The sequence below is a fragment of the Cervus elaphus genome, chromosome 23, assembly GCF_910594005.1.
Source record: "Cervus elaphus chromosome 23, mCerEla1.1, whole genome shotgun sequence".
In the NCBI taxonomy this organism is placed as follows: domain Eukaryota; kingdom Metazoa; phylum Chordata; class Mammalia; order Artiodactyla; family Cervidae; genus Cervus; species Cervus elaphus.
Window position 1 is genome coordinate 25,261,336 of NC_057837.1, and position 20,877 is coordinate 25,282,212.

Below are 20,877 nucleotides of genomic sequence, written 5' to 3' on the forward strand. Positions count from 1 at the left end.
GCCTTTTAGCTTGATCTGAAGAGCTAGGAAGCCGAGGCACCTAGCAGTGAGGCAGTGCATGCTCTTCTGTGATCTGACCCCCCTTTTGCCAGCACCTGGGGGTGAAAAGCCAGTAACTGTGGTTCAAATCTTCCACAGGCAAGCAGTGAAGATGCTGGACCAAGTCCACAGGCTAGAGCCACAAAGTGTCCGGCCGAGGAGCCGGTGACAGCCTGGGCCCCATCGCCACCCCCTGTCACTGCTTCTGCAAAGGAGGAGGAGGAGGAAGAAGACGGAGACAAAATCATGGCAGAACTTCAGGTATGTGGAGAGGTGACTGACCGTGGCTCCCGGCCGTTCCCATCTGGGACCCCGGCTGTGTCTCTCACAGATTCATGAGCCAGAGCAGGCATGGGGAGAGCCCTGTGGGACCTGGGCCATGTCACCTGCATCTCTGGGCTGGGCCTCAGGTGGCGCTGAATATGTGTAAGGCATGACCATTGCATAAAACAGCTCAGGAAGCGTATGCCCAAAAATTAATTCCAAGCTTTCCTAGCTCTGGCCAGTAGGATTTACTTTCCTTCCAGTGTGAACAGTCTCTGCTTCATTTTAAAAGCACTTATTTAACACATTATTGACTGAGGGATTTTTGCAGAAACTAAGGCCCATGGCCAGCAGTTTGTTAAGTGAATACTGAAACATCTCAGGTCACTACCATTTGGGTAACAAAAGACCTATGACTACGTTTGTGGTCAATAATGAGTTAAGATGGGGATTAGAAATACCAGTCCTTTCTAAGGACTGATTCAAGCCCCCTTCGAGTGGGGCACCCTTCTTCCACTTTAATTCTTAGAACGACAGGCCTGGGATCATGTGGCCTTCTGTCCTCCATGCCGAATTCCCAGTCAATGTCAACATCATCTTTTCGGGTATTCCAAAAAGCAGAATGATCTTGATTCCCATTTTCTTTGGTCTATTTGAGAAATGTTACTGTATTTTTAGATTTTTATTTGTTAGCAGACCCAGTCTACTCGTAGGAATGATGAAGGGGTGTAGGACTACACCCAGAGTTGGTCCCACATTCAGATCCTTGGTGTAAATCGGCGCCAGGTGTACACTCTAAGAACTTGTCTAATCAGTCATAAAGCACAATTCCTAGACCAAAGTCTATTTGTAGACTATTTCATTTTGATTCATGAATTAGTGTGGGACTTTTCTGCCCCTTCGGTGGTCAGATCAAACCTCTTTAGGGCTCCGGAACATGTTCGCCAAGGTACCAATGGTTTTGTGCAGCCCAAGGATCTGCCTTCTTCATTTGGAGCAGGAGAACTTTCAGACCATGCTACATGTCCACCTTCGCTCTTCCATCCTGCTCTCCATGGTAACAACTGCCAACATTAAGCTGCTTGGGTTTTCCAAGGAAAGCCGAGCTGCTGGTTTATTTGTCACATGCATGAGCCCTGTCTAGCCTCATTAAAACTTGGACTGGCCTGAGACATCCCCTCCATTAAACAGTTTGCTTACAGGTTTTTAGACTGGTCAGAGAATCTCATTCATAGGAAGCATGGATTATAGTTAGTGACTCATGAAACAGTTGAGTGCATGGAGGCCTTATCCACTGGGGGCCCTCTGACCAAGACACTGGTAGGTCAAGGCTACTGGCTGCTGGGCATTGGTGCCTATCCTAAGATGCACAGGCAGATGCTGGGGCCATTCATTATAGCATTTGCTCCCAAATTATGGAGTAAATAACAAATATGAAGGGGAAGAGGACAAGCTAGTGGAGTAGAAGGATGTCAGCTTATCTGCTCTCACAAAAACACCAAAACCATAACTAACTGCTGAACAGCCATCAACAAAAAGGACTAGAACCTACCAATAAGAGACACTCTACATCCAAAGACAAAGAAGAAGCCAAGATAAGATGGGAGGAGGGACACAGCTGCTGCTATAACATCAAATCCAGTACCTACCAGGTGAGAGACCCACCAACTGGAAGATGACTGTATCGCAGAGGTTCTCCCACAGGAGTGAGAGTGTGGAGCCCCACACCCAACTCCCCAGCCTGGGGGGCTGGTGTCAGAGGAGCCCGCACAGCATGTGGCTTTGAAGGCCAGCAGGGTTGGCGTCAGAGGACTCCACCGGATGGAGGGAAACAAACTCCACTCCTAGAGATGCACACCAGGTCTTGTACACTCTCAACCCAGGGAGAAATCAGTGACTTCATAGGAGCCTGGGCCAGACTTCCCTGCTGGTCTCAGAGCGTCTCTAGGGAGGTGTGAGGTCACTGTGGGGTCAGAGATACTGGAGGCAGACATCCTGGAAAGTACTCATAGGTGTGAGCTCCCCAAGCAGTCACCATTTTGACCTGGCCCCACTCAACAGCCTGTGGGCTCCAGTGCTAGGACACCTCAGGCCAAACAATCAATAGGAACACAGCCCCATCTGAGCCCATAGCCCCCTCTAAACACCCACCCCTTGACACAGCTCCACCCACCAGTGGGCAGGAAGCAGCCACTCTCACCGGAAAGCCTGCACAAGCCCCTTAGATCAGCCTCCTCCCTCAAGAGGCAAACACCAGAAGCAAGATGAAGGATAGCCCTGGAGCCTGTGGAAAGGAAACTACAATCGAGGAAAGGGAATCAATCAGTGTGATACACCCATATTAACAAAGAATAAAAACCATATGATCATCTCAAGAGATGTAGAAAAAGCTTTTGACAAAATTCAACACCCATACATGACAAAAACTCTGCAAAGTGGGCATAGAGGGAACCTACCTCAATGTATTAAAGGCCATATATGACAAACCCACAGCCAAATCACTCTCAATGTTGGAAAACTGAAAGCATTTTCTCTAAGATCAGAAACAAAGTAAAGATGTCCACTCTTGCCACGATTATTCACCATAGTTTTGGAAGTCCTAGCCATGGCATCCATAGAAGAAGAAAAAAAATAAAAAGAATCCAAATTGAAAAAGAAGTAAAACTGTCACTATTGGCAGATGACATGATACTATAAATAGAAAATCCTAACGATGCCACCAGAAAACTACTAGAGCTAATCAGTGAATTTGGTAAAGTTGCAAATTACAAAATTAATGTATAGAAATGCAAGGGATTTCTGTGCATTAACAACAAAAATATCAGAGAAATTAAGGAAACAATCTCATTTACCATAGCAACAAAAAGAATTAAATACCTAGGAAAAAACCAGTCTCTAAGGAGGTAAAAGACCTGTATTCACAAAACCACCTAAGATACTGATGAAAGAAATCAAAGATGACACAAACAGATGAAGAGATATATACCATATACTTGGATAAGAAGAATCAATATTGTGAAAACGAATATACTATCCAAAGCAACCTACAATTGAATGCAATCCCTATCAAATTAACAATGGCATTTTTCACAGAATGAGAACAAAAACTTTTTATGATTTCTGTGGAAACACAAAAGACCCCAAATAGTCAAAGCAATCTTGAGAAAGAAAAATGGAGTTGGAGGATTCAGGCTTCCTGACTTCAGACTCTACTGCAAGCTACAGTGATCAAAACATATGGTATTAATAGGCAGGATAGAAAGCCCCAAGATAAACCCATGCATCTATGGTCACCTAGTCTATAACAAAGGAAGCAAGAATATACAATGGAGAAAAGACAGCCTTTTCAATAATCTGTGCTGGGAAAACTGGACAGCTGCATATAAAAGAAGGAAATTAGAATACTCCCTAACACCATACACAAAAATAAACTCAAAATGGATTAAAGACCTAAATGTAAGTCAGACACTAGGAAGAACATTCTTTGACATAAATCACAACAAGAAGTTTTCTGACCCACCACCTAGAGTAATGAAAACAAAAACAAACAAGTGGGACCTAGTTAAATTTAAAAGCTTTTGCACAGCAAAGAAAACTATAAACAAGATGAAAAGACATCTCTCAGAATGGGAGAAAATATTTGCAAACAAAGCAACTGACAAGGGATTGATCTCCAAAATTTACAAATAGCTCATCAAAAAATTAAAAAAAAAAAAACAATAAATGGGCAGAAAACCTAAATAGACATTTCTCTAAAGACGTACAGATGCCCCCAAAACACATGAAAAGATGCCCAACATCACTAATTTTCTGAGAAATGCAGACCAAAACTACAGTGAGGTATTGCCTCACACCAGTCAAAGAGACCTCACACCAGTCAAAAATCTATAAACCAATAAATGCTAGAGAGGGTGTGAAGAAAAGGGAACCCTCTTATACTGTTGGTGGGAATGTAAATTGATACAGGCAACTATGAAGAACAGATGAAAGTTCCTTAAACTAAATATAGTACCACATATGATTCAACAATCCCACTTCTGGGCATATCCAGAGAAAACCGTAACTCAAAAAGACACATGCACCCCAGTGTTCATTGCAGCACTATTTACAATAGTCAGGACATGGCAGTAACCTAAATGTTCATCAGAGGAATAAATTAAGAAAGAATAGGTGGTACATACACACACACACACACACCAGAATACTACTCAGCCATCAAAAAGAAATAAACAATGCCTTTTGCAGCCACACAGATGGGCCTAGAGATCATCATAATAAGTCAGAGAAAGACAAATATATGATATCACAAATATCAGTTCAGTTGTTCAGTCTTGTCCAACTCTTTGTGACCCCATAGACTGCAGCACGCCAGGCTTCCCTGTCCATCAGCAATTCCTGGAGCTTACTTAAAACTCATTCCATTGAGCCAGTGATACCATCCAACCATCTCACCACCCTCTGTTGTTCCCTTATCCTCTGGCCTTCAGTCTTTCCCAACATCAGGGTCTTTTCCAATGAGTCAGTTCTTTGCATCGGGTGGCCAAAGTGTTGGAGTTTCAGCTTCAGCAGCAGTCTTTCCAATGAATATTCAGGACTGATTTCCTTTAGGACTGACTGGTTGGATCTCCTTGCAGTCCAAGGGACACTCAAGAGTCTTCTCCAACACCACAGTTCAAAAGCATCAATTCTTCGGCACTTGGCTTTCTTTATAGTCCAACTCTGACATCCATTCATGACTACTGGGAAAACCATAGCTTTGACTAGATGGACCTTTGTTGGCAAAGTAATGTCTCTGCTTTTTAGTATGCTGTCTAGGTTGGTCATAGCTTTTCTTCAAGGAGCAAGCATCTTTTAATTTCATGGTGCAATCACCATCTGCAGTGATTTTGGAGCCTCCAAAAATAAAGTCTCTCACTGTTTCCATTGTTTCCCCATCTATTTGCTATAAAGTGGTGAGACCAGATGCCATGATCTTAAGTTTTCTGAATGTTGAGTTTTAAGCCAACTTTTTCACTCTCCTCTTTCACTTTCATCAAGAGCCTCTTTAGTTCTTCTTCACTTTCTGCCATAAGGGTGGTGTCATCTGCATATTTGAGGTTATTGATATTTCTCCCAGCAATCTTGATTCCAGCTTGTGCTTCATCCAGCCCAGTGTCTCTCATGATGTACTCTGCATATAAGTTAAACCAGCAGGGTGACAACATATAGCCTTGATGTACTCCTTTCCTGATTTGGAACCAGTCTGTTGTTCCATATCCAGTTCTCACTGTTGCTTCCTGACCTGCATACAGATTTCTCAGGAGGCAGGTCAGGTGGTCTGCTACTCCCAAGCTCTTTAACAATTTCCCACAGTTTGTTGTGATCCACACAGTCAGAGGCTTTGGCGTAGTCAATAAAGCAGATGTTTTTCTAGAACTCTTGCTTTTTCGATGATACAATGGATGTTGGCAATTTGATCTCTGGTTCCTCTGCCTTTTCTAAATCCATCTTGAACACCTGGAAGTTCTCAGTTCACATACTGTTGAAGCCCAGCTTGGAGAATTTTGAACATTACTTTGCTAGTGTGTGAGATGAGTGCAGTTGTGCAGTAGTTTGAACATTCTTTGGCATCATTGCCTTTCTTTGGGATTGGAATGAAAACTGACCTTTTCCAGTCCTGTGGCCACTACTGAGTTTTCCAAATTTGCTGGCATATTGAGTGCAGCACTTTCACAGCATCATCTTTTAGGATTTTGAAATGACTGAACCTAAAATATGACTTATTTACACAACAGAAACAGACTCACAGACTAAGCAAACAAACTTGGGTTACCAAAGGGGAAACGTTGTGGGGGTTATAAAGTAGGAGTTTGGGGTTAATGTGTACACATTACTATATATAAAATAGATAATAAGCAAGGACCTACTGTACAGCACAGGGAATTCTACTCAATATACGATAACATAAATGGGAAAAAAATTAAAAAACCAGATATGTGTATACGTACAACTGAATCACTTTGCTGCACACCTGAAACTAACGGAACATTGTCAATCAGTTATATGCTAATGTTAAATAACAAATACAGTATAAACAATCAATCATGGTATATAAATCATGACCCACTTTGATCCAAATGAAAGCAAAACACTAGGTAATTCCAATTTGTGAAAGGTGAACAAGCACTAATAATCAAAGAGCTGTAAGCTTTTAGGCTTGTGAATAGTCCTGCACTGCCCCCCCAAGAGAAGTAATTTCTGTGTTCCAGCACTTGAGGATATTTTCCTCCACTGATATCTAAATGGCTCGGATGCTTTCTTTGAAGGCTACACAAAGGCAGAGTATCTAGCTTCCTGCTGTGTTATTGGTGGTCAGGTGACAGTGGTGAGTAGAGGGCTCTAACCCTAAGGTAACCACCCTCATCAGTTAGCCTGCTGCATTAGAAAGTCAGCCAGTGGCCCCACTGGAGCCTTCGCCTCCACAGGCTCTACAGAGTTAGGCAGCCCCCAGCCCCGCTGAGGCAGGACAAGCAAGGAGCAGCTGCAGCCCCAAGTGCAACTGTGGGACAACTTTCCTGCTTCATGTCACTGGGCATCAGAAGGAGAAAACCACTGGCTCTGAAGTCCAGGGTCTAACAGCCCAGTGGAGATGGCGAACGGCCTTAGTAAGCAGAGCCAGGGACCTCTCCAGGATCAGAGAGGACAGGGTGTCTAAGCAGGGGACCGGGAGCCAGAATGGCTGGGGAAGATGCTGGGCATCAGCTCTATGTGTATTTTAAAACCTGTGCTGGGAAGTTCATGTGGGGAGGGCACAGGTTATTCTTTGTGTCTACAGGTATTTCCAAATGACAGTACCTGACATTAAGAAAATATGAGATGATTATTTGAAATTATTCATTTAAATAACTGTTCTTTAATCTTGCCTGCACATTAGAATAATTTGAGGAGTTAAAGTCCTATGACACTATAAAACTCCTAGAAGAGAACATAGGCAAAACATTCTCAAACATAAATCATAAATAAATCAGTATTTTCTTAGGTCAGTCTCCTAAGGGTATAGAAGTAAAAACAAAAGCAAGCAAAATGGGACCTAATCAAACTTACAAGCTTTTGCAAAGCAAAGGAAACCATTTTTCAAAAATGAAAAGATAACCTATGGGATGGCAGAAAATATTTACAAATAATGGGACAAACAAGGGTTTAATCTCCAAAATATACAAACAGTTCTTACAGCTCAACAACAACAACAAAAAATCAAAAAATGGGCAGAAGACTTTACAGACATTTCTTCAAAGAAGACATACAGATTGCCAAGAGGCACATGAAAAGATGATCAACATCACTAATTATTAGAGAAATACAAATCAAAACTATAATGAGATACCATCTCACAATATTCAGAATGGCCATCATTAAAAAGTCTACAATTAACAAATACTGGAGAGGGTGAAGGAAAAAGGGAACTCTCCTACAGTACTGGTGGGAATATATGTTGGTACAGACACTTGGAAAACAGTATGGCGGTTCTTCAGATCACTAAAAATAGAACTGCTGAGTGGAAGGCAGCAATTCCACTCCTGGGCATATACTGGACAGAGCTCTAATGGATTGGATACTATAAAACTCTTTAAGAGGAAAACACAGGCAGAACACTCTTTGACATAAATCACAGCAAGATCTTTTTTGACCCAAGTCCTAGAGTAACAAAAACAACAGTGGGAACTAATTGAACTCAAAAACTTTGCACAGCAAAGGAAACTATAAACAAGACGAAAAGACAATCCTCAGAATGGGAGAAATACTTGCAAACAAAGCAACTGACAAGGGATTAATCTCCAAAATAAACAGTTCATGAAGCTCAATACCAAAACAATAAACAACCCAATAAAAAAATGGGTAGAAGACCTCAACAGACATTTCTCCAAAGACGACATATAGATGCTCAAGAGGCGCATAAAAAGATGCCCAGCATCATTAATTATTAGAGAAATGCAAATCAAAACTACAATGAGGTGTCCCCTCACACTGGTCAGAATGGTCATCATCAAAATGTCTACAAACAGTAAATCCTGGAAAGGGTGTGGATTGAAGGGGACCCTCCTACAGTGGTGGTGGGAATGTAAATTGATACAGCCACTATGAACAGTATAGAGTTTCTTTAAAAAATAAAACTAAAAATAGAACTACCATATGATCCAGCAACCCCACTCCTGGGCATATATCTGGAGAAGACTATAATTTGAAAGGAACATGCACCCTAATGTTCACTGCAGCTCTATTTACAATAGCCAGGACATGGAAGCAACCTAGATGTCCATCAACAGAAGAATGGACAAAGATGTGGTCCATCTATATTGGGTTTGCCAAAAGGTTCATTTGGGTTTTTCTATAACTCCTAAACCAAAAAACCTGAAAAAAGCTTTTTGGGCAACCCAACACAGTGGAATTCAGTGCAGTGCAGTTCAGTTCAGTTCAGTCGTGTCCAACTCTTCATGACCCCACGGACTGCAGCACGCCAGGCTTCCCTGTCCATCACCAACTCCTGAAGCCTGCTCACACTTATGTCCGTCTAGTTGGTGATGCCATCCAACCATCTCATCCTCTGTCATCCCCTTCGCCTCCTTCCAGAACAGTATAAAAAGGCAAAAAGATATGATGGTGGAATTACTCATCCTTAAAAAGGAACAGATCTGTGCCATTTACAGAGTCATGGATAGACCTAGAGACTGTCATTCAGAGTGAAGTCAGAGAAAAACAAATATTATATACTGATGCATATATGGGGAGTCTAGAAAAATGGTACAGATGAACCTATTTGCAAAGCAGAAACAGACACAGATGTAGAAAACAAACATACGGACACCAGGGGGTAACGGAGGGCGGTTGGGATGAGTTGGATGCTGGGATTGACATGTACACTACTGTGTGTAAAGTAGATAACTAACGAGAACCTGCTGCGTAACACGGGGCACTCAGCGCTCTGTGGTGACCCAGGTGGGAAGGAAACCCAAAAGGGGGATGTGTGTGTACGTATAGCTAACTCACTCTGCTGTACAGTGGAAACTAACACATTATAAAGCAACTCGACTCCAGTTTTTAAAAGATAAATGCACCCTTATGTCCATAGCAGCACAGTTCACAATAGCCAAAACATGAAACATCCTTCATGTCCACAACAGATACATGGGTAAAGAAGATGTGGCACATGCATACAATAGATACCATTCAGCCATAAAACAGGATGAAATAATGCCATCTGTAGTAACACGGATGGGCCTAGAGGTTATCATACTAAATCAAGCCACGAAGAGAAAGAAATACTATCTGATGGCACTCGTATGTGGAATCTAAAAGGTGGCACAAATGAACCTGTCTTCAAAACAGAAGCAGACTCACAGAGGACAGACCTGTGGTTGCCAAGAGGGGAGAGGATGGGGGGGGCTGGGAGTTGGGGATTCGCAGATGTAAACTATTATATAAAGATATATAGTATGGATGAACAAGGTCCTCGTACATAGCACAGGAGCTATATTCAGTATCATGTGATAAACCATAATGGAAAGGAATCTTTAAAAAAGAACGTGTGTTATGTATATAACCGAGTCACTTTGCTGTACAACAGAGATTGGCACGATATTATAAATCAACCCTAGTTCCATTAAACAAAAATTTGAAAACTTAAAAAAAAAAGTCCTACAGTGCAGAGTCTGGCTTAATTCTCCAGGCGTAGCCCAGGTAATGGTATTTTTTAACTGGATGTCATGCAGCCTGACTGAACCAGTAATTTCAGGGAACGTCGCTGCTTGGGTTACTCTCCTGCTCTTACCATCGTATGTGTTGTCGCTCCCTTTCTGCCCTAGACACAGTTGATGCTTTCTCTCTGAAAGCTGGCTGCCCTCACTCTGTTCACTAGAGTTTCCCTCCACTCCTGTAACTACAGTCATTAGTTTTCAGAGACAAGTCTGTGGGGTTCTGGTTGCTCCCAGGCTGCTCAAAATTCACTTTATTCTACAGCAGAACAGTCCAGAGCATGGGAGTATGTTGCTACTGCAAACAGTGAACTGTTAAAGATGACTTCCATTTTAAGGTTTAAAAATTTACAGTATCTTGTGCCCTTTCATCTCAATAAAACTGGCAAAAATATACTGGAAACTGGAAGGATAGCTTCTTAATTCGTTTACACAGTCAGCATTTTTAAGGGTCAAAACTCTTTCAAACTTAGCCCTACTAAGTACAAATCAGGTTCACCCAGACAGAATTAAAGGATTTCAAAGGCTCTGTCCATTTCATCTTGGCCCCAAAAATAAGGGCTTTGCTGACCCGAGGTCAGCTGGGGAGCTGGTTTTCAGGGCACCGACTCCCTAGCCCCAGCGTGTCCCACATGCAGGACCAGGCTGGGGTCTCAACCGGGAAGTCCTCTGGATTCCCAGCTGTTCCCTCTGACCGCCTCACTGCACTCCATCCTTGTTAACCTCAGTATTTTAATTCCTTAGGCATTCCAGAAGTGTTCCTTTATGGATGTAAATTCAAACAGTCACGCTGAGCAGTCCCGGGCTGACAGCCACGTTAAAGACACTAGGCCGGGGGCCACCGCCCCACCCAAGGAGAAGAAGGTAACGTGGCAGTTACACGTTGGCCACCCCGTGGACCGTCCTTCTTTCCTGGCTCTGACACTAACATCGCTCTGTGCTTGAGCTTCTGTGCGTTCTCTTTTCCTCACCTTTCCCCCACCCCCTAAACTAACGGAGACACAGCTTGGGGCTCACTAGAGACCTCTGGTTCGGGTTTCCAGAGTGGATGCTGTGTTCTGCGCACGGCACACAACCGTAGATGCAGAGTTAGGCCTTTTCTCCCCAAACCAAAGATAAGACATCATCTAGATTCTCTAGAACTCTTAAGAGAAAAAAAACGGAAACATGAAGCAGGTAGCACTTTTTCTAATTTTTTAACGTGTCTTCTGGACCAAAGATGTCTACATTGAAAGTAAGCAAAAGCTTTAGATTCCAGGAAGAAAATGCACAGCAAAATTGTTGACCTGCCATCCACAGGTGTATCCATGGAGACGTTCACACATGTTTGAGGATGCCCGAGTTTTTGTTACTACTACAGATTCTCAAGGTGCACCTTCCAAGTCAACAAGCTCAGTATCACTTTAGTGCTGCTATACATTGTGTCATTCTCAAAGTTTCCAAAGAGATAACTAGGCTCTGAAACAAGGTCACTGTCATGACATAAGGACTTATTTAAAGAAAGTGAAAGTCACTCAGTCATGTCCTACTCTTTGCGACCCCATGGACTACACAGTCCATGGAATTCTCCAGGCCAGAATACCAGAGAGGGTAGCTGTTCCCTTCTCCATGGAATCTTCCCAACCCAGGGATCAAACCCAGGTCTCCTACACTGCAGGCAGATTCTTTACCAGCTGAGTCATCAAGGAAGCCCCTCGTGGCTTAGCTTAAAGTCCTTTCCTCTACGGACTTTAAGGAAAGGAGATTAACCTGAATGTCTAAACTTCAACTCTGTAAATTGAATCTGGAGCTTTGGTGATTTTTGGAAACAGTCATCTTCTATGAATGAAGCCTCTTAGTTTCAGGGTAAAAAGTCTTAACATCTTCTGCCAGGAACTCGTATCTTAGAATTCAAAGCTTCTAGCTTCCTTTAAGTAAAGTCAAAGAAATCAGCCATAACATAGAGCCAGTAGCTACTTCATGTAGGTACCTCGGTCCAGGGATAAGTAAGTTCAGTGAAAAGATACAGGATCACAAAACCAGAGGGCTATTCAAGCACAATCCTTCAAGAGATGCAGATGCTGGCTTATAGCTGCCAGCCATCCCAGAGCCTCATGTCAACTCCCCCTGCCACGTATTTGGCAAATGAAACTGTTAACCAGGTGATAGGGGGATCTCTATGCACCAGGGGAGATTATTGTTGATTTACCTTTCTCATGAAGAAAATCTCCTATTAGTATGAATTGAATGTGTGACAGTCACAATGGAAATACGTTGCTTCTTCAGTCTGAGCAATTTCCTTCTGTGGCCTTATAGAAGGCTCTGGTGTGTCCTGAGTTACGTGCTGCACTTGAACCAGTGTGACTGTTTCTTCTAAAATACTAACCAGGAGCTTCTTGAGGATCCCTCCAGAAACTCATCATCTCACTGTAGAAATATTCTAATTTGCTAAAATGCTGCATGGGGTTTCTTGCCCTACAATTAGAAATCCATATCCCATCAATCACATAGATCTCAATCAAGGGTCCATCAAATACAGAGCAAGTCTATACTGATTGTCCAACACCAGGCCATTAAACACTAGGTTTAATTACAGGTGCTTTTTCTGGATAATCATGTTGAGTAGACTTATCTCCTTCATAATAACCATGACTGTCAGAACTGTCCCCAAATTGTTGTCATTATTAACCTCTTCCTGGGCTATTCATCTTCTCTTCCATAAATCAAATGTTTCTTAAAATTCTTCTCCTCTATTGTGAAGTGCTAGCCTAGTACTTACTTGTATAACTTATGTTTCTAATTTTGGTTTCTTGTCCAAATGCTTATTACCTCTGCTTCACCAGTTGTCTGAACAGTCAAATCTCAGAGTCCCAAAACAGATACATTCATGAGACTTAATTACATTTCATGCAGAGTCTTGACTATCTGAGACTAAGTTATCATTGTGAGATTACATGACAACTGTGAATAAGTTACCCTTGATAAAGTTAATTCACTTGCTTTGATCCCTGCCTTCATTTTTCTAGCCCGGCACCAAAAACGCTAGGTCATGTGAAACCTACACTTGACATCTTTACCTTAGTGACTTTCCATCAGAGGAGAGTCATTTTCCTTTGACGAAGCAGATACATTCTTGCTGCTAGATCTGTTTTAAAATACATATATTTCTGGGTGGCATTTGAAATATTTCACTGGGTATGACGTGGACTGACCAATCAGAACAGATGCCAGTCCTAACCCCCCAGTAAATGGGGTCAGCAGAACAGCAGCCCTGCACATGCCAGCTCCTCCTCTGGGTATATTCACACTCAGGTCCTAGCAGACTATGCTGACTCCCTCTTTGGAGTTGAAATCTTAAGACAAAACCTCATTTATTTTTCTTCTTAGAACATTTTACATCTAAATTTAAAATCTGAATTTTAAATCCCACAAGAGATACTGTTACACTGTAGCAGCTGACCCTCACTGAACCTGTCTGGGGCCCGATGGGGATGAGGAGAGGTTAAACGGGAGGTGTTTGATGGCTGCCGCGCTTCGGACCCTCTGCCGTATTTCCACGTGATTAACACTGACTTTGTCGTTTCTCTGTTACTCCTTGGATGTGTACAGACACTCTCCTTTTCCGGCTGGGCAGTAGGGTTGATCGAGGCTGTCCCTGGTGGGGCCTGGGCTCTTGTGCTTCGTTATGTTGTCATTGCTTTAAACCCAGCCGCCTTCTTGGGGTCATGTCCCAGTCTGCTCTGACCACCTCTTCCTCTTGGGCTTCTGCAGCCAGAAGAAGGGCCAGCATGGCCCTGGAAGTGACAAGGCGGGGCTGGTGTCAGGGCTGTGGACGGGGCCCGAGGCTCCCCCCAGGCAGCGCGTTCTCCACACCCGGTCCTCTCCACTGGGCTCTTACCCTCTGAATCTTGGTGGGAACCTCAGACACATCTCCCTCTAAATCAGAGCACCCAGCGTCTCAAAGCTGAATCATGACGGCACAGTCACCACTTCAGCCTCAAGTATCTGTTTTCTAAGTGTATAGATGACATTTTGGAGGCACTGTCACTCTGAATAGGGATTTGATCATCTTGGCTATGATTAGTTTGAAGGTTATTTTGACACTTTGCTTGGCAAGTGCAAGTACAAACTACAAGTATGTTTTCAAAGCTATGATTTGACCGGGAAAAATAATGGTTTTGGCGTTTATTTTTTAATCTCAAAGTACCACATCCAACCAATGCAGAGCCCTTATAGATGATCCCCATACAAGAAGCATAGCTAAGACTGAAATAACCATCTGGCAGAGATGTGGAAACTTTCCTGGTCTAGTTCCTTGGTTTATAAGCAAGAAACCTGAGGCCCAGGGAAGTGAGATGACTTGCCTAAAATAACAGTTAAGTGGCAGATCCGAGCCAGAATCAAAATCTGCCTGCTGATATATTGTGCTTTCTACAACGCCACCCCAATCCTCTGGTTTTAGAGTCGGCTAAGCTCACAGTCAGATGGTGAAAAGAGGACGTGCTGGTCCAGAATCAGTTCCTTTATATTCTCTTAACTGCTCCCCCTACCAACATTTGAAATCCTTGAAGCATTTTGCTAATTGAGATTTTCATCTTGTGCAAACACAGGGCATTTTTGGAAGTTGGAGAACCAAGCAACCCAAGGTAAACAGCTGTAGGCTTGGACTGGTGTGTAACAGACGTGCTTGGCCCGCATGTTTTGGAAGTGTAATTAAAGGAACACTCTAGTTGTAGTCCACTTTGGGGGCGGGGGTGTGGTTTTGTGGAGTAACGTGTCCTACACTATTCTACCAGAATTTGGAATTTTTCCATGAAGACGTACGGAAATCTGATGTTGAATATGAAAATGGCCCCCCAGTGGAATCCCGGAAGGTGAGTTCACCAGATATGTGTTCCAACTGATACCATGCAGATTGATTCCCTTCCTCTGCAGATCCATTTCTGATCACTCTGTGTGGTTTCCCCCCTCCACTCTTCCTCTCAGGTTACCCCAGGGGCTCTCACACCTAGTGACCATCCTAAGTGGGAAAGAGGAATGGAAAATAGTATTTCTGATGCAGCAAGAACAGCAGAATACAAAACTGACATCTCAATGAAGGAAAGTTCCCTCTCCACTAAGAGTTTACTTAGAGACAGTAAAAACCATTCCCAGAAAAATGTGTCTAAGGTCAATTCTAGTTTCTCTGGCGTTAGTTCATTCGAATATGAAATCAACAAAGGACCTAAAATCTCCGGGCTGCAGTGCCCTGCATCTGACGCTGAGAATCAGAAGATGAATTATGGGAAGACAAAGGGGGTGAGTCAGCAAGGACAAGAAGATTCAGAGAAGGGTCACCTTCCCTCTCCCACCAGATCAACCGAATTGACGACTCGTGATGTCAAAACTCAAGACCAAGAAGTTCCCATGACAGAATTTGGCCAAGTTGTCCTAAGACCAAAGGGAGCTAAGCATGCTAACACGACCCCTAGTGAGGAAGGGGAGTCCACACCAAGTTCTCCCAGCGAGGAGAAGGCAACCGACAACATTGCCTTCATGATCACCAAAACTGCAGTCCAAGTTCTCTCCAGCGGGGAGGTCCACGATATAGTGAGCCGACAGGGGGAAGATGTACAGACGGTCAACATTGACGCAAAAAAAGAGACGATATCCCAGCAGGAAGGCACTGAAAGTGAAGAACCTGTGGTGTGCCTGGACAAGAAACCCGTGATCATCATCTTTGATGAACCCATGGACATCCGGGCTGCATACAAGAGACTTTCAACCATATTTGAGGAGTGTGACGAGGAACTGGAGAGAATGATGAGGGAAGAAAAGATAGAGGAAGAGGAAGAGGAGGAGACTGGAGACCCTGCAGTCCAGAATGACACTCCCCAAAAGTTTCCTAAGGAGGGGGCTTTGGGCAGCCCTCGAGCAGGGCAGGAGGCTAAGAGTAAATTGCAGCCACACTTCCTTTCAGTGGAGACAGGAGTGTCAGGAGGACAGGAAGTGAATAAAACTGAGCAGATCAAGTTCAACGCAACCGATTCTCCAAGCTCAGAAAGCCAGGGTGACGTGACCGATGACCAGTTTGAAAGCCCCAAGAAAAAGTTCAAGTTCAAATTCCCAAAGAAGCAGCTTGCGGCTCTCACGCAAGCCATTCGCACAGGCACCAAGACTGGGAAGAAGACGTTACAGGTGGTGGTCTACGAAGAGGAGGAGGAGGATGGCACGCTGAAGCAGCACAAGGAAGCCAAGCGATTCGAGATCAGTAGGTCTCCATCTGAAGACGCCCCTAAAAGCTTGCTCAGGAGACTAGAGCATCCCAACCTGGAGAGCACTGCTCCGGTTTCGAGAACTGATGAAATCAGAAAAAATACCTACAGAACGTTGGACAGCCTGGAGCAGACCATCAAACAGCTGGAAAATACCATCAGTGAGATGAGTCCCAAAGCCCTAGTTGAGACCTCGTGTTCTTCCCACAGAGATTCTGTTGCAAGTTCATCCCACACGGCCCAGGAGGCCGGTCCCCCGTCCTTGCTAGTCCTGGATGAAGCATCCACTGCCTTAGAGCCCCCCTCATCTATACCTTCAGCTTCACGTAAGGTATCTTGGTCTGATGGAAAAATGAAAAGAGCCAGCTGCTTTCTTAAACCTGCCATAATCACCATTAGCAAAGGGTGTCTTGTGATTGACTCGCTTCCTTTCAGGTGGCTCGTTGTGTTTTGTTGTCTGTTCACCATGACCCCTTTCTCTCACACTTCTTCCCTCGCCTTCAGAACAACAACAGCTAGGTGTCTAACAGCTAATCGATTTCTGTTTTTACCTCTGTTGCTGACTGGTGTTGGGAAAACCCCAAGGATGCTGGGCCAGCTATTTGCCGTTGAAGTGATTGCTCTGATACTCACATTAAAATCCGTTTGATCAGTAGTGGGGCAGTTTCCTTGTTTGATTCTCCGAATTAACCCCAGTGGTGTCTCCTGATGTCCGTCTCCTAGATCTGTCCTGCATGTAGGGCTGTGGCTTCTCACGTTGAGCTTCTCTGCACACAGTGGGGTGGCCTCGGATGACCCACTCACACCATCCTTTCTCTCCCCCCTCTTGCCGCTCCTCCCCACAGGGCTCCAGCGGGACCCCTCAGACGAGCAGGATGCCAGTCCCCATGAGTTCCAAGAACAGACCCGGAAGCCTGGACAAACCTGGCAAGCAGTCCAAACTGCAGGATCCCCGCCAATACCGCCAGGTAGTTTTACCTTAAACCCACTTTTGGATGGACACTCTTGCACTTAAGAGAAGCAAGTCACTGACTTAGTTTATACCAAATATTGCATTTTTTCTTTGTTAAGATATGGTTTATCTAGACATCCTGGATTCGGGGGCATGAAGAGAGAGTCTCAAAGCCTTTGTTGAACTTCTCACCACGCTTTTGCATGCTCGCAATAAAACATCTTTCACTGTGTGACTCCAAAGTTGACCTGTAAAAACAAGGTGGCAGGCCAGGTGGCTTTCCTTGGGGGAGTGTAGTGGTTCATCAGAACACCTAGGGAAAACCGAGAGAAAAGGCTGCCCTGAAAGTCACCAGTACTAATGTGTGTGTGGACTGCATCGTACTAGAGGCCCATTAACCATCATGATGCCCCACCCCCACCCCAGTAACAGCCCCCGCATGCCCCCCGCCGCCCCCCGAACCCAGAGATGGTAGGAGAATGATGTGCCTGTTCTCCAAGTGCTCTTCTTCCTTCTTCCCTGTTCTGTACATCCTCTGCCCGGCACTTGGGGGGTTTCTACCAGGCCCAGTACAGCATGACAAGACTTAGCTCAGGCCTTGAACTGGTTTAAGTTTGGTTTGGTGTCTTTGATTTAATGATCCTCAGAAGGGCTGTGTTGCCAGAGCCTGTGGACTGATGGTGTTACCAGCTTTCTGACAAACTGTCTCCCGCCATCTTTGTTTGCAGGCTAATGGAAGTGCTAAGAAAGCTGGTGGGGACTGTAAGCCTACTTTCCCCTCCTTACCTGCTTCTAAGATTCCAGCCCTTTCTCCCAGCTCTGGGAAAAGCGGTTCTCTGCCTTCTTCTAGTGGTGACGGCCCTAACCTCCCTAATCCGCCTGCTACTAAACCATCGGTTCCTTCTAACCCTCTCAGCCCCCAAACAGGACGACCTGCTCCCTCCGCCTCCCTGATCCCCTCTGTCTCTAATGGCTCCTTAAAGTTTCAGAGCCCCGCTCATACAGGTAAAGGTCACCATCTGTCATTCTCACTGCAGACTCAAAATGGCCGAGCAGCCCCTCCTTCCTTCTCCTCCTCCCCGCCCTCCCCTGCCTCCCCCACTTCACTGAGTCAAGGTGCAAAGAGCATCAGGAGCAGCCACACTCCTAGCCTCACCAGCTACAAGGCACAGAACGGAAGTTCAAGCAAAGCCACCCCATCCACAGCAAAGGAAACCTCTTAAAGGCCAAATCCAATTAAACACAAGTTGGAGTTACATTTAAGAAAAAAAAAATTTTTTTAACAGTCTTACTGTTTTCACAAGAGAATGTAACATATTGCTGTACTTTGAGGCTTAATGCAAAGTATGTGCTAAATACTGGATTAATAGACTTCAGTAAAGCTTATTTTTTTTTTTTACTTTGTTGCTGTTCTAATTACATAGTGTTGACTGTCTCTATTCAGTACCTGTTAAATGAAGCAAGCATGTGTTACCAAAAAGGAGAGTATGGCGAGAGAGAAGGGTGTGTGTGAGACAGGAAAATAAAAAATGTATTAAGCATGTAAAACATGTATGATTCCAGAATTTTAGTATGTTTTGTATAAAAATATTTTTCATTACGGAGACTAGAAGTGAACAGAGAAATACACAAGTGTGACTATACAAATTGTAAAACAGATACTATTATATTTCCTTTTATTTTAGTGTTATTTAGCTTTATTACAGATTTCTATTTTTGTCAAAACTTCATGGTTCCTTTCGAGATCTTTTTTGCCAAAACATTTTGATACTATAGCATTGTACATTTGAAAGTAGCGTGCTAGACAAGAAGCCAATGAACTTCTACACAAGCCGACACAGAGGCACATGTAGAAGGCAATTATCAACCCTACTGCACTGCCATAAAAATTATGTATAATAATTTGCCAGCCCAAGCAAGCTAGTTCTGCTTTTCTTTCTTTTCAACATGTTGGGATTCTCTAGTTGTTTTCTTTGCAGTATCTAAATCCTCCCTTTGTTTTCTGAGACCTGGTAACCCACACTACTGCATTGTGGATTTTAAAATGTACACTTCTGTACGGTTCTGTAAACTGATCAATTTTTGTAAATATATAAATAGACACCAAAAATACTGTATGTGACAGCACATAGAGTAGTTTTCCCACACCAAAGTTCATTTTTATGCATGCTTTAAACATCTATCTTGGGATGGGCAGAAATGGGACTTCCCGGACATTTTTAAAAAGCAACAAGTTTGCACAGCTAGAGTGTTTTTGTAAATAAGTGTATTTGTATAACACAGTCATGTAATATACAGAACTATAAGCAGAGACTTTGCAAAACTAAATAAAGGGCTGCATGCTTACTATTTTTTGTACCTCGTCCCTATAACTACTTCCTAGTCAAAGAACAAACATAACTGTTACCAAGTTAAATGCTTTTGGCTTTGAGGGCATGATAAGAAAACATGTAACCAGATGCAGATGGGTTTTATGAAAGCTCTGGGGCAGTGCATGGTGAGTTTCTGAGAAATTCATTACAAATATAGTGCCTTCCCATGAAACCTCCGACCTTCTTCGTGGCTTAGCAAGGGTTAGCTGACAGCAAGCAAACCAGATAGAGTGTCTACCACCCTCCTTTCCTAGATGGACTCTTACTAACTTTTGCTTCTTCATCTCCAGTAGAAGTAAAGTAGAAATAAAATGCCTTTATCACTAAGATTTTGGTTTTTTTGAGTTCTCAATTTTAAATGAGATCACTGGTCTAGAGGGAAATATTCTCACTAACGTTACCCTATTATGTATTCATTTTAAATATCAGCAGAAAAACTAGTGAAAATAATACCAAGATTATGAACTGACTACAAGACGTCTCAGGGACTTGCTTATCATTATTTTTTGACCCTCCACCCCCAATATTTAACTTGGTTTGGTGCTAAATACAAATGTTACTATTGCTTTAGCACCTGATTATTAATGTTCTCAGACTTTAGGTTTACTGAGCTGGGATGCCTTCACCAGAACTGTTAGTACATCTCTACTAAGTAGTCATTGTAATCACATGTTTCATGGTGCACTCAGGGCAGGTATCTTTTTTGTCCACTTTTAAGGCAACGCAACTGGCACAATATGCATATTGCTGCATGAGGTGTGCAGTGTGCTGATCTGACTCACATATGTCATGAGATGATGACCACACTAGATTTAGTGTCCAGAGACGACATACAGATGACCAAGAGGCACATGGAAAGATGCTCAACATCAATAATAATTAGAGAAATGCAAATCAAAACTACAATGACATACCACCTCACCATGGTCAGAATGGCCATCACTAAGAAGTCTACAAATAACAAATGCTGGAGAGAGTGTGGAGAAAAGGGAACCCCCTCTTACACTGTTGGTGGGAATGTACACTGGTGCAGCCAATATGCAACACAGTACAGTGTTTCCTCCGAAAACTAAAAATAGAATTATCATAAGATCCAACAACCCCACTCCTGGGCACATACCCAGATAAAATTATAATTTGCAAAGATACACTCACCCCTATGTTCATAGCAGCACTACTGACAAAAGCCAAGGCATGGAAGCGACCTAAATGTGCACTGACAGAATCGAGAAGACGTGGCACATGTGCACAGTGCAGCATCACTCAGTCATCAGAAGGAATGAAATAAT

General features: G+C 43.4%; 1 protein-coding gene across 23 annotated transcripts in view; it reads left to right on the forward strand.

The window, feature by feature from the left end:
* KIAA1217 (KIAA1217 ortholog) overlaps window positions 1-19,914 on the forward strand; it is a 440,669-nt gene extending 420,755 nt beyond the window's left edge. For 13 of the 23 annotated variants that reach the window (XM_043883233.1, XM_043883225.1, XM_043883224.1 and 10 more), the window contains 7 exons: window positions 139-300; window positions 10,776-10,895; window positions 14,621-14,656; window positions 14,807-14,884; window positions 14,997-16,595; window positions 17,110-17,232; window positions 17,945-19,914. In XM_043883233.1, coding sequence (XP_043739168.1) covers window positions 139-300; window positions 10,776-10,895; window positions 14,621-14,656; window positions 14,807-14,884; window positions 14,997-16,595; window positions 17,110-17,232; window positions 17,945-18,439 — 2,613 coding nt within the window. In that variant the 3' untranslated portion in view covers window positions 18,440-19,914. Of the gene's footprint in view, window positions 1-138; window positions 301-10,775; window positions 10,896-14,620; window positions 14,657-14,806; window positions 14,885-14,996; window positions 16,596-17,109 lie in introns of all 23 variants that reach the window. The other 10 variants (XM_043883226.1, XM_043883229.1, XM_043883232.1 and 7 more) reach the window with 6 other exon arrangements.
* The last annotated feature ends 963 nt before the right edge of the window (window positions 19,915-20,877 follow it).